At 31.6% G+C, this 14,826-nt stretch overlaps 1 protein-coding gene across 4 annotated transcripts in view; it reads right to left on the bottom strand.

Annotated features, from left to right (window-relative positions):
• Window positions 1–12,698: 12,698 nt before the first annotated feature.
• The window catches only part of LOC143075579 (eukaryotic translation initiation factor 3 subunit C-like), a 33,293-nt gene continuing 31,165 nt past the window's right edge, over window positions 12,699–14,826 (bottom strand). For all 4 annotated transcript variants that reach the window (XR_012978354.1, XR_012978355.1, XM_076251044.1 and 1 more), the window contains 2 exons: window positions 14,465–14,506; window positions 12,699–13,543 (listed from right to left, as the gene is read on the bottom strand). Coding sequence is in view for 2 of the 4 variants with exons in the window: in XM_076251044.1 (XP_076107159.1) it covers window positions 13,506–13,543; window positions 14,465–14,506 (80 nt within the window). In the remaining 2 variants the exon portion in view is untranslated. The remainder of the gene's footprint in view (window positions 13,544–14,464; window positions 14,507–14,826) is intronic.

The raw sequence follows: 14,826 nt of genomic DNA, 5'->3' as shown, positions 1-14,826 counted from the left end.
GTTCAAATTTTGAGTTGGAGCCAATAGACTGCTCTATAATTTGATATAATTTGTCTTGAAAGCAGAATTACACTGCACTGTGAGTATTTGTTAGATAATCACGCGCGATTTTATTATTTAAAGGAAATGCTTTACGAAATAACTAAGATCAGTGTATTTGTACTCGTAACAAAAAGGAGAAAAGATTGGGCTGCCTCTCTTCAATTTTGTCCAGTTACCAAAGTAAAATCAAAATTAAATTCTCCGACAATGCACATGGTGATATATTGTATATGTCATTCCAAGACTTACACTTGTTCTTTTATTTGTGTGGCAATTTTAATAACCATTTTAATTCAAAGCTTGGATTTGCATCCTTCATTCTCCAGTACGTTTGAATTTCTACATAAATCACAGTCAGTAATTAAAGTTGTGTGTTAAACGTCAATACGAAAGCAAACAATCCATAGTAAAAAAGATATTTAGAGGGCACATATGTATCTTTCGTCTGACAGCACGTATACACCACAGTTATCGTAAATTATATAAAAATATAAAATAAATTTAAAAAAAAACATTATTTTTTTAAGACAAAACAGAGAAAAGAACTGATAAGTGCGGGTAATCCATGCGCCTTGCCTCCTTTATGTTTCGATATCTTAAAAAATAATTATTCTTTTATCTATTATAACACGTGAAAACTACACCGGTGAGTTCCATACATGTAATAAACTTACAGCTGGTCCTGGACATGCATGAAGTATTTGCCACTGGACTTTAAACAACAATCAATCACACTACAACTTATAGTATATATAGTTGTGAAATACAAAATGTATATTATAATGATACATTTAGATAAATAAATAGAATACAAATACACACTACTTTATATAATTGACACAATTTAAAGGAATACTCTCTAAACTATGTAAGTAGAGAAGCGAAACGTTTCTTTTGATTACTAAACAAACTTCCTAACAGTACATGTTTTTTAAGGGTTTTCCATGCGGCGCTCAAATATTTTGCATGGTCTTTTGGTATAGTGTTTAGACATATATGATATTATAAGAACCTTTAACGTATAATAGATTCACATTCGTTATTTTGCTCAATATAAAAAAAAAACATAAGCATTAATTTATATTAAAAACTGAAGGTCAGACATCACTAATACGTGTATACACAAATTCATGATGATGAGAGTAATTGTAAAATATAATAGACATGTACTTTCTTACGTTATGGATCATTGATTTTGTTACCTGTTGACCCGGTTGATTACTAGCACGTGCCATTGAACTCGACCATTTTAACTAAAACAGATTTTTTTTTAAATTAACGCCATATATATATATATACGAAGTATAGACAAAGTACTATATACATATTATATGGATAAGAAAATAAATATTATAAAGATATATTGTTTGAATGAACATTTTTATACGGTGATACTTTAACACCGTCTCGACAGAGACTGAATGCAGTAAATGATCAGGTTTCGGGATCCGGGAAGTCTTTTTTCGAATTTCCGGATGTCGGGAAAATTTTTGTTCCAACTTTAATAGAGTAACTCGCACGAAAAAAAATAAACATACAAAAAAAGCAACAGCTTCAACGGTAAACTAGGACATATATCAACAGAAAACGAATTAAAGAAACTGTCTTGCATAAAACAAAAATATGCATGACTGTGTTAATTTACCTCTGCTGCATTTCTGTGGCTTGTCTCATTGGCAATCATACAACATCTCCTTAACTTTTTTAGGTTACGTTTAGGATTTTCCGTTACTAATCTTCAAATACAAAAAACATTTTCACCGGTGTTCACAACATTTCAAGGTTAAATTTATGGCATACATTCTGGTGTGTATACAATTAACATACGTCCTTGCATTTAATTATCAATATATATTTATATAAACTAACATTTATTAAAAAATAAACAACATATATAGACGAATAATTTATTAGTTCCTCAACAAAACTAGAAAAGAAATAAAGAATCAACACAAGATTTAATCTTTTTTTTTAATTAATCAAAATATACTTCAAATTCTAATATTAAAATACATATATACATGTATTAATCTAAAATGCATTATCGAGTAGAAGGGGCGCAACTCGTGGTATCAAACCGGTATATTGAACGGATCTAAACAGGCTCTGAAAATTTTGAATGTTCTTTTGTATCCATGGTCTGTTTTGGTCTGGCACTGAAACCCGCTAGACGATTCAGTCTTTTCCGTCTAGACATGCCTTAACGAACTGATTTACCTGATGAGGCTATCGATCTGAACGGCGACTTAACGATCTTAAATATCATGACGATTTTTTCTAGCGGTAAATCCAGTCAATCAAGATGTGATCAGACCAAAATGACCGTTTCAGACTGAAATCGTGCTACTAGTGCCTAAACTACAGATGAACTCTGTCCGACATGTTTTGTCATATTACATGGTCAGCAGTGTTCAATTCTGTTCTTCCTATAAGCCAAAGTAAATTAAAGTTAGTCAACTTAGTAAAATTACTAATATTTTGTAATCTTTTTACTGCTTCAGCAATTTATAAAATTTGTATAAATTCTTTTTCTGTATTATTCACTCTCTTGAATAGTAACCTTACCAATTCATATCTAGGAACAACTTGTACATTTATTGTTCAAGTGTCAAACAAGGAACATTACAATCGAGTCGGGCTTCAATCTCGATAGCATCTTTCTAATAATTTCCGATCTCGTGTCTAGTTTTGTTCAGCCTTGTCAGCAATGTATATCATCTATTCCTAACTAAAATTTAGTAGTCTTTGAACCTGCATTAAGAAGCTTATAACGATCTCTACTTTCCACAGATGATGACATTCATTAATTTTCAAAATTGGATGCAGTTGATGCCAGATGTATCGCCCAATGATTTAATTTTGGATGTAACGCGTCTTCTGATTGGCTGACGTTGTTATGTTTATCGGCTAATAGATATCAGTATGATTTGACAATTAAGAAATGACTGTACTATTGTTTCTGTCTATTCAAAATTACATACAAATGTGGTGCACATTTATAAATAACCCGCTACGCGGGTTATTCAGTGTGCACCACATTTTTATGTTATTTCATTGTCAAATCATACTGATCATTTTTAAGGTGGGTTTTTGTTCTCGTTCATGATTTCAGATGGAACCGTTTGCATTTTATCGCTAAAAAAACAAGAAAATATAAAGAACAAATTAAGGTAAGAGGAGAACAAATACATTCAAATCTATAAATATTTTTTCAGTATGTACTTTTTCTTGAAGAAAGCAACCCCTCAATTAATTGTCATGAAATATAATCTCTTCAATTAGATGAGAAAATATGCTTTATTTTCTTGAATCTATTCACATACCAACAGGAGAATGGGACCAAAACAATAACTCTTAACCCCAACTCACAATATTTTGACAATCGTTGTATTTCCTATGACATTAAAACCACTGATAAAGATTTTTTTCAAACATCTTGTTCAAATATTCGTCAGATATCAAATGTTTTCTTTCAGTTTCTGGAAATACTGTAGATTCATTATTATATTAACTTCATCTGTATTTAAGAAATAATTCATGGAAGCCATATATTGTTGGAACTTTACACATTGCCTGGGCCGTGATATTCGAATTTTATCCTGAGCGTTGGATAAAATTCGAAAATCACGGCCCAGGCCATGTGTAAATTTCCAACAATATATGGCTTCCATGAATTATTTCGATTCTAATAGGACAAATACGGTCATTAAAAAACTGAAGCGAGGGTGGGTATGCTGTGTGTGTGGCTGTTCTTTTTTACTCCCTGCTAGATAAAGCTCAAATATCTTTATAAATATGTAGCTTGCGTAAGTTAGTTCGTGAATAACTGCTAGAAAAAAACTTTTTAATTTTTTTAATTCTCAAACCCAACATTGCCCATTTTTAATTTTCATGTTTTTCTCGTAAGCTTCCGTTAAATTCAAAGTTGACATTTTGTAACTAAGGAGCCGCCATGTTGACTTGCTGAAACGAGTAAATATGCGAATAATGCCATAGAATAGAAAACAAAACAAAACCTACCTCAAAAATCAGTTTTAATACAATATCATTCGATGCACATAAAATCATTCTTATACGGTTAAAAGCAATGAGAAACATCTATTTTTAATCTATAAAATAAAATCAAACAGACCTATAAAAATCCAATTGCACGTGTTGGTTTAATCTATTCATATCTTTATTTATGTTTACATCGCTTATATGTTCATCTGAGGTCAAATCGATAGTTAATTTGATGGCGTCTGGACTAAAATACACACGGAACGAACCTATAGATTATCTACCCCATGCTCTGTAAACTGTTTATTTTAGACTTTTGATAGTTTGGATAAATGTTTTACATTGTTATAAATCAAATATGAGAATTTAATTCAAATCGGTGACCATGAATTTGACAGCTATAGTGCCCCTTTAACCAACCAAGACCTATTTTTGTTTTGTATCTATCTATTGTATTTTATCAATTTAGGAAATGTTTGAACAACAGCTATTCCCCTGGCTAAATATATTTGAACAACAATTTGAAATAAAAAATGTATTCAATATAGCATTGAAACCATAATTTCACAATAAACATGATTTAACTTCAACACCATGTTTATCAGCACTTATATACATGCATCGCCCTTAAAATAAAAATGAAACAAGGTGATCCAATAATCTCAAAACTGAATTGTGACTAGTATTTTCAATGTTATTCAAAATATATATTTTATGTTGACTGGAAAATCTTCAACATGAACTTTAGTCAGTATAGATTTATGGTGTCAATTGAGTTTAGTTAATCATGCAGAGAATATCTTTATATTATTGAAATATATACAAAATAGTAAATATATGAAATAGTTATCCCATGAGGACGCGGTATGTCAGTGTGATAGCACCACGATGGCCGGATGCCAGAGAGTGATCTTACACTGACACACCAAGTCTGAATGGGATAACTATTTTACATCCCAGCTGTTCTAGATTATATGGTCAACTCGCCTAACTGGCTAATCGGCCCACACTAAATCGACACTTTCTAAAAAAAAAAAGCCCACTCTTATTTACCAACTCGCCATACTTATGAAAAGGATTGAAATCCCATTGGATAAAGGTCTGCCAACTCGCCCCACTAATGAAAATTAAAAGAAAATTCACGATGAATTTAGTCGTGACAACTTACCCCGCTTATGAGAGACAGTCTTTACTTAGATAGTACTACAGTGTGGCGCTTTTTTTAAAAGTGGGGCGAGTTGGTGAAAAAGTGGTGCGATTTGGTGTGGGTGTGTACACTTAGCCCATACAAGGCTTACATTGACAATCGACTGCATGTAAACAAGACATGATTTAAACTAAATGTAAACATGTAAGGGTTGACTATGTTTTAACAATGGGAACCTAATTGTGTTTAGTTTACGTGTGAATAACACTAACACAACACCGAGTTCATTACTCTTTGATCATGTGAGATCGTTTGAATTAATTTCCCTCAAGCAGAATATAAGGTATACTATACTGTATATTATTGTATACTTTACCACTGAACAGAAGAACAATTTTATTCTTCATTTTTTGTAATTTTTGTATCCCTTTTTGATATATATTATTTATCTAACATATCCCAAATTATAATAAGAATCGAGATATTTCTAATATAAGAATAGACAATTTCAGTAATTTTGTTTGCTGATTAAAAAGATAGTTAAAACTCTTGTATGTAACAATGAAACTTATCGGGTTTTTTTTCTTCAGAATTTAGGAAAATAAAAAACAAACAAAAACAACAACAAAAAACACATATATGCCAATAAACTCATCATAGATACCAGGACTAAATTTTATATATACGCCAGACGCGCGTTTCGTCTACAAAAGACTCATCAGTGACGCTCGAATCCAAAAAAGTTAATTTATAAATATAACAATATCAATGATAATTCATGTCAGCACAAAAAGTGCTGACTACTGGGCTTGTGATACCCTCGAGGAAATAAATCTCCACCAGCAGTGGCATGAGAAGCACCTTAATAAGACTATTACCCTCAGTAAAGGTGGTGTTTTCCGGTAAAAGAAAGCATGGCGAGTTGGTAAATTTACCAAGACTAAAACTTTAAAAATAATAAAATAAAATTATTATACAAGATATTTTGATTCAACTATCTCTTTTTGATAAATCTAAGAATCGTGTAAGGAGGTAAAAATCTTTATAATATCATTGCTGTTGTCATGTCTGTCAGTCTAAAAAATGTATATTTTAACTGTTAAAATTAAAACAAAAAGTATAGGTTATTTGGTCAAGTATGGGTCAGACTCGGATAGTGTTCAGACCTTTGGTCGAGTATTGTTTAGACTTTAAAAATGATAGGTCGGGTACAGGTCGAGAATGGGTTAGGACTGTTTCAGACTGGTCGAGTAAAAGCTCAGACTATTTCCAATGGCAAAGATAAGGGTCAAGTACAAATCAGGACAGTCAAGTATGGTAAAGACTGGGGTCGAGTAAAACTAGACCAATTTAGACTGGTCGAGTAAAATTCAGTGCAATCGAGTACAGATATAGGCCATTTCAGACTTTAACTTGTTTGCAGTGATAGCATAACCGACGCCTACCCTGTCGGTCTTTTTTTTAATTTCATTTAGTTCAAGCAATTTATTCAGCTTGTATTTGCTACTTTGTGTCTTCTTAGTATTTGCCTTAATATCCATAATCATATATGTATTTATATATATATAATTACTCAAAATATCTGAACAACAATGTTAAATATGCAAATGTGCGGTAGCAAAACAGGGGGGAGGGGTTGGACGGTTATGTTCGGTTTTTTTTTTTCTATTATTAGAAATGAATGTAAGTGACGTAAGAAGGGGGCGGGGAGGATGGATTCTGAGTCATTGTCTTGTGAAAATCTCCCCTATCATTGATATTCCATTTTTCAAGGAACAAAACAAAACCATTTGGACGTTTCACACATGTATAATTGTTATCATAAAACTGCTCTGTATCCAAATGTTACTTACACCAAAGTTTGTCGTATGCGTATTTTATAGCATGGTATGGATATGCTCTGCGTTGGCCTTTATTTTCTTGACAATACTACGGGTGAAGAAATTAGAATTGTGGATACATAATAAACTAAACTAAGTTTGCTAGTAGAAAACGTAAAATACTCACCAATTATTGTTGTTAGTCGTTTTCAACACATTAGCTATTCTCTTGATATTGCCACGCAACGTTTCGTGATAATAGCTTCTAATTAGTATTTATTTTACCTTTTCCAGAGAGATGAAATTTCAAAAACATAAATATCAATACGTCAGTTTTAATATGTAACATTATAACTGTTAGTTCTATGTAAAATAACGATGAGATTTTTTTTTTTATAATTATGAAAATAAAATATTCTTATATTATATGTCCAAATTGTTATAACTGAAATTTATGACTAACAGGCTATCTCTGTTTTGTATATGTAGTCACTAAAGATGCGATACGCATGGAACAATATAGTCGATAGAATGGAACGTGATAGACTGTTTGATTATTATGAAGTTTTAACATTTCAGCAAATATGAGAAGATGTGGGGCAAATAAAGGAAGAGCAACCAAACGACATAGAACGGACGCAGTTTTTTTTTAATAATGTATTATACATACACTGCATATGAATTAAAAGCCATCAATACCAAATATTGAAATTTTGACTTTGGACAGGCACAATAAAAGGAAACAAATTTATATATATTGGTCCCATGTTTGTACCATTCCCGAATAACGAATTTGTCTAGTATATTTCTTATGCTGACTATCCAATTTTCTCTCTGTGTTTTAACTTGAGGTATTTACCCTGTAATATGTCCCAATGAAACACTTTAATGTAATTCATCTCATCAACTTAATATTCGGTGTTGTATACACACATTATGTTATGTTTGACTGTTTTTATAAACTTATTATATTTATAAGTACTGAACGTCATGACATATTTAAAACAGCACTAAATAAAATTGAGAATAGAAATGGGGAACGTGTCAAAGAAACAACAACCCAACCATAGAAAAAACAACAGCAGAAGGTCACCAACAGGTCTTCAATGTAGCGAGAAATTCCCGCACCCGGAGGCGTCCTTCAGCTGGCCCCTAAACAAATATATACAAGTTCTGTGATAATGAACGCAATACTTATTTTCAAATTGTACACAAGAAACTAAAATTAAAATAATACAAGACTAACAAAGGCCAGAGGCTCCTGACTTGGGACAGGCGCAAAATGCGGCGGGGTTAAACATGTGTATGCAATCTCAATTTTACATAGTCAAATAAAATCGTATAATATAATCAAAATGAGGATGTTAACTTGATGTATGCCTTTTTGTGCTTCTTCGTTACATTTGTTGTTTTTATAGTGATTAAGATGATAACACAATGTTGACTGCTGTACCCCTGTTTTTGACATTTTTACCTATTGTGTCTTTTTGTTTTGTTCACGCATCGGTGACAATATAATGGAATTTGATGCGACTGTCATGCAAGTGAGAGGTTTAGCTATCTATAAAACCAGGTTCAATCCACCATTTTCTACATTTGAAAATGCCTGTACCAAGTCAGGAATATGTCAGTTCTTGTTCATTCGTTTTTGATGCGTTTTGTTATTTGATTTTGCCATGTGATTATGGACTTTCCGAATTGATTTTCCTCTGAGTTCAGTATTTTTGTGATTTTACTTTTTGCTTAGTGGCCTAACCGATTAATATCTAAGAACAACTTGTACACTTATTATTCAAGTGTCAAACAAGGAACATTACAGGTGAATCGGGCTAGCATCGTTCCAATATTCTGCCAATTACAGATCTCCGGTTTTGTTTAACCTTTGCAGTCATATATGTTATCTATTCTTAACTGACATTTAGTACTCTTTCTACTGCACAGAACATATTTGTAATTGGACCCATATCATGTTGCTAAGATTGGTGTCTACTTTCTGCAGCTTATGAGATGAACAAAGCACTAAAATTGGAAGCATGTGATGTCAGTTCTATTGTCTATTGGACAATCATACTGTTCCTGTTTTTAAGGTTGTTTTTTTTTTATTCGTTCATGATTTTAGATCGAACCATTTTATTTTTATGGGTCCAGAAACATACAAATAAAAGCTTCGCTAAGCGCAGCCTGATACGACCGCTGTGGTCAAACCCTGAACAGTTGGGGCAAGCTTGGACACAATATTCAAGCTTGATACTGTCTTTATTTGGATTGTGATCAAATTTTGACATGATGTATGTTTCAGACATAAAATAAATGAGGTTAACGATCTTAAAAATCTAGTGCACAAAACTATGCAATTGAAGATTTCTTCTTCAAACTTTGAAAAAAATTAAAAATTTTACAAATTTTTAAAAAATAAATAAATTTTGTTTTGTCTGGAAACTAGGAAAATGTTTGGTTTTGCCCCCCTTTCCTGAATGTTTGGGGCAATTAATCCAAGCCTTCCATTGGTGATATAGAACCTTGTGGTACTATTAATTCACTTGCACACACATCATTGTCTGGAAACAAACAAAATGCTTGTTTTTGGACCCTTTTTTACCCCCAATTTCTAAACTAATCGTACCATAACCCCCAAAATAAATCCCAACCATTCCTTTTGTTGTATTGAACCTTCATGTCAAATTCCATAGAGATCCATTCACTCATACTAAAGAAATAGTCCGGAAACCAATGTGTCTTTGGGCGATGACGAAAAAATTATAGCATCATACAAACCCCCACAAAAATTTTGTGGTCGTAGAAAAAAGTGAAGGCAAGTGAACAGGCATCTACATGTCAACATATGGCGTGAAGAAGCCCAACAATCAAATACTGTGGATTCATTATTTGTTGGATACTAATTTATGTGGGTACAGGTGAACCACAAGTTCAAATTTTCAACAAATTATTCATTTTCTATAGGCTTTGTATGCAGAGATTGACAAAAAAAACCAAAATGAAATACTTACGAAAATGCAAGATTTCCACAATCAATGAAATTTGATACCCACGGAAGTAAATGAATCCACAGTATGCATTTTCTGTATTTTAATCTACAAATAATTGTTCAGTGTTCAATTTAAACTTTTTCTAGAAGGAAGACAACCTCTTATCTAATTGTCATGAAATATAACCTCTTAAAAGAGATGGGGGTTCGGCTTTATTTCCTTTAATCTAATACAAGCTAGAGGATAGGACTAACCAATATTCTTAACAATCATTGTATTCCATCATAAATGACATTAAAACCACTGATAAAGACTATTTAGAAAGAACAAGTAAAACTGTGAGCCACTGCTCACTGATGACACCCCCGCCGAAATATTTCAGTAAACAGGAAGTTGTCGAGTGATGAATCTGAAAACGCATCATACGGTATAACTGACTTATATAAACCCTGAAACCAAATTTCATAATTCCTTGCCAAGTAGTTCCTGAGAAAAATGCGAAATTTTCAACTTGGCTATTATGTGTAAAATGATACAAGTGTTCGGTAAACAGGAAGTTGTCGTGTGATGAATCTGAAAATGCATTACACGGTATAACTGACTTATATAAACCCTTAAACCAAATTTCATAATTCCTTGTCAAGTAGTTCCTGAGAAAAATGCGAAATTTTCAACTTAGCTATTATGTGTAAAATGATACTACAAGTGTTTGGTAAACAGGAAGTTGTCGAGTGATGAATCTGAAAATGCATTACACAGTATAACTGACTTATATAAACCCTTAAACCAAATTTCAGAATTCCTTGCCAAGTAGTTCCTGAGAAAAATGCGAAATTTTCAACTTGGCCATTATGTGTAAAATGATACAAGTGTTCGGTAAACAGGAAGTTGTCGTGTGATGAATCTGAAAATGCATTACACGGTATAACTGACTTATATAAACCCTTAAACCAAATTTCATAATTCCTTGTCAAGTAGTTCCTGAGAAAAATGCGACGAAAATTTTCAACTTGGCTATTATGTGTAAAATGATACAAGTGTTCGGTAAACAGGAAGTTGTCGAGTGATGAATCTGAAAATGCATTACACGGTATAACTGACTTATATAAACCCTTAAACCAAATTTCAGAATTCCTTGCCAAGTAGTTCCTGAGAAAAATGCGAAATTTTCAACTTAGCTATTATGTGTAAAATGATACAAGTGTTCGGTAAACAGGAAGTTGTCGTGTGATGAATCTGAAAATGCATTACACGGTATAACTGACTTATATAAACTCTTAAACCAAATTTCATAATTCCTTGTCAAGTAGTTCCTGAGAAAAATGCGACGAAAATTTTCAACTTGGCTATTATGTGTAAAATGATACAAGTGTTCGGTAAACAGGAAGTTGTCGTGTGATGAATCTGAAAACGTATCACACGGTATAACTGACTTATATAAACCCTGAAACCAAATTTTAGAAATCCTTGTCAAGTAGTTCCTGAGATAAATACGACGAAAATATTCATGGGACGGACGGACTGACTGACAGACTGACGGAATGATGGACTGATAGACTGACGGGCTGACGGAAGGACAGACAGAGGTAGAACAGTATACCCCCTTTTTTTCAAAGCGGGGGTATAAAAACAAATCAATATGATCAAGGACTTTGAACAATTCATCAATGGAACTGAACTGGTTTCTTCTACCTAAGACTTAGACTACCAAAGGTTGCAGTGGCATATAATTTTGAATGCAACTGAAAAATGTGGGATTATTGGAGACTGTATAACATTGAGCTTTTTAACATTTCTCTATAGAGCAAATGAAGACCTGTTGTGTTCATGTCGCTCAGTATTTTGTTATTAGTAGTTTGTAAAATATACTTAATTGTCCTTTTTTTGTTTATTTTTGACAATTGGTTGTTTTTCTTTCAATTCTTTTATTGATGGACTCCTCTGTTCTTTTTTCACCTTTTTCTGTTGTTGACATGTTCTTTTACCTTTAAAATGAGCGAACTCTCTCTCCAACCACCTATCTATGAAATTAAGACAACATATTATGTACAAAAGAAAAATAAGGCCAGCAAAACAACTATCTTTGGAGAAAATATGTCAACTAAACAGATGACTTGGGTTCCTGTCTGTATTAAGTGTGAATTAATTATTAAAGGGCTCTTCCAAATATAACTGTACTAGTATCAAATCTTGATTAAAGTGCCTTCTGATCACCCACTATACAATTAATGGTGGAAAAAATTGATTTAGCATCAATTAGGCCATTTGTTTTCTTGTTTGAATTGTTTAAAATTTTGTCATGTATCAAAGGGCCTTTTATAGAGGACTACTGTGGATTCATTATTTAAAAATTTGTTGGATACCAATTTTCATATATATCATGTAAACTACAAAATTACATGTTCAATTAATAACAAATTTACTGTAGGCTTATATGTAGATTCGGCAAAACCACAAACACTCAATTTTTCTGTAATCAACGAAAATAGGTCCCCACAAAAATAAATGAATCCACAGTATATGGTATTGGTGATGCTCATTGACATCTAGTTGCTTACATCCACATCAATAGAATTCTGGTGGATAATTGTCTCATTGGTGCAGAACACCTCTTAAGGGTTTAACATAAAAACTATAACTGCAAACAATATATGTAATAGAGTTATTACAATAATCAAGGCCATAAAAAAGCAACTAGAAATAAACAATATCACCAAAACAATTTTATTTTTTTCAAGAAATTCAATAACTTTTGTCTAAATTTTCACAATGCATACTTTTTTTAATTCTCAAAATCTAAATTCATGTATAAAACAAATATCATTAATTTTACAAAACAAATAGTGACCATTTATCACTTTCCCTAATCATTTTTTATTTAAATTTTCATTGAAGAATATTAAAACCATGATTATTTTTAGACTATCCAGCACTATTATACAATGATTGAGCACTCTCATAAATATTCTAAAATTTATTTAATGTTTTTGGCCATTCCAACTATTTTAAATTCATTATATGTCAAATGTATTATGTTATATCAGGAAGGGTTAGCTTTTTTTTTAATTTAATTTAAAAAAAAAGCTGTTTCAAAAGCAATATAATTTTCAAATTTTTTTTACTTCAAAGTTATTTGTTTAATTGAATTCAAAAAGATTATTTAAGAATTAATAATTGTGCAAATGAGTTTTCCAATATGAAAACAATGTAGCTGATTTCCAAATGTTCTGCTAACAGCAGGTGAAATTTAACACACGTTTTAGGGCATTTTGTAAAATTGATTTAAATCTGATAATTAAATTTCCAAACACTTTCACGCTAAAACATGAGTCAATATCTAAACACTTGACATGCTATGGATTTAATACAGCTGGAATGGCCGTATACAGACAATCTACACAATTTTATACAATAGTAAGCAGCATGTGTACTGTCACACATACTAGAAATAAATTATTCCTCCAAAACAATGTGACTGAGATTTTGTTTAAACGTTTATATGACTTGTAACTAATATGCTCTTTGTTGTCTGTTTTGGTTTCTTCTATCTGAAAGTAAACAAACAGATACACATTATATTATTTTACTCTTTATGTTAACATGCCAGATTTTCAATTGGTTAATACATGGGAGATATTTTACTACATTATCTAACCTTCACCTGATGCATGATCAATTGTGCACTTTTTTAAATACAGATAGTTGTAATATGGAGCAATCATTAATAATTATTTTGAATTTGAAACTCAAGACAGTAGTAATAGAACATTCAATTTGATATATTAAACAACCCATAGCTGAGAGAATGGTAGAGCAGATTGTTACTTCTTAAAAAAACATTGTCAACCATAACTGATCCTTAGTTGATTATTTTTTTCTAGAGGTAATAATCTGCTCTATCACTCTCTCTGCTATATGGGTTATATATATATATATATATATATATTGTGATATACCAGCTGTGAAACATGGCAAATGTAAAGATAATTGGATAGCTGAAAAAACAAAATGTACATGCTAATCTGAACTATGATGAAGTTTAGACAAATGTAACTTTAAAGATCAAACAGACGATTTTTAACAAGACATGTTTCATCTCCTCAATCTACATGTAGAAACACAGGTGTTTTACAGTGAATCTGTATTAAGGTGGTACCAAACACCTTGACTAAAATTAATTTTGCTCTCTTATTTCATAACATTATGAACAGGATTAAAACGTTCAGATGATTTTTACAGAGTTATCTCCCTGTAGTGTTTGGTATCACCTTAATTCTTCAATATAAGTCGTTCACTATTGAATATATATTGGTAAAAAAATAAACTTGCATACACATTAGAATATTCAGAATATATTTGATCAATGTATACAAGTCCATTCAGTCATCCTTGACTATATCATGTGTGTGTCTAAAATTTTGAGGGTGTTGCTAGGTCATTATGTTTTATCTTAACATTAATACACTTACTGCCTCCTGTCCAATTATCTTTATTCTGTTGATATTTATTACCTGAAAAACAAATCACAGGATGAAATTGCTATCAAAAGTTGAACCTCCAATAATGAATTTACATAAAATGGTAGAACTTTTAGCAGTTAATAAGGAATCAAATGTAAAACACCATATTGTCGCTGGGTTTCCAAAATGTTGTAAACTACAAATTTTTCATGAAAAAAATATCTCACAAACAGGCTTTGAAAATTTTGACAAAATGCATGCTTCCAAAATGTTGTATGTGAACTTGATCATTTTTGTAAATAGCAGTGAAATAAAAACTTTTGACATTTCTGGATTATCCGAGAACTTCTATTATTTTCACAGAAATAAAG

Source organism: Mytilus galloprovincialis, chromosome 5 (assembly GCF_965363235.1).
Source record: "Mytilus galloprovincialis chromosome 5, xbMytGall1.hap1.1, whole genome shotgun sequence".
Taxonomy (NCBI): Eukaryota; Metazoa; Mollusca; class Bivalvia; order Mytilida; family Mytilidae; genus Mytilus; species Mytilus galloprovincialis.
This window is presented reverse-complemented; position numbering and strand designations above follow the sequence as displayed.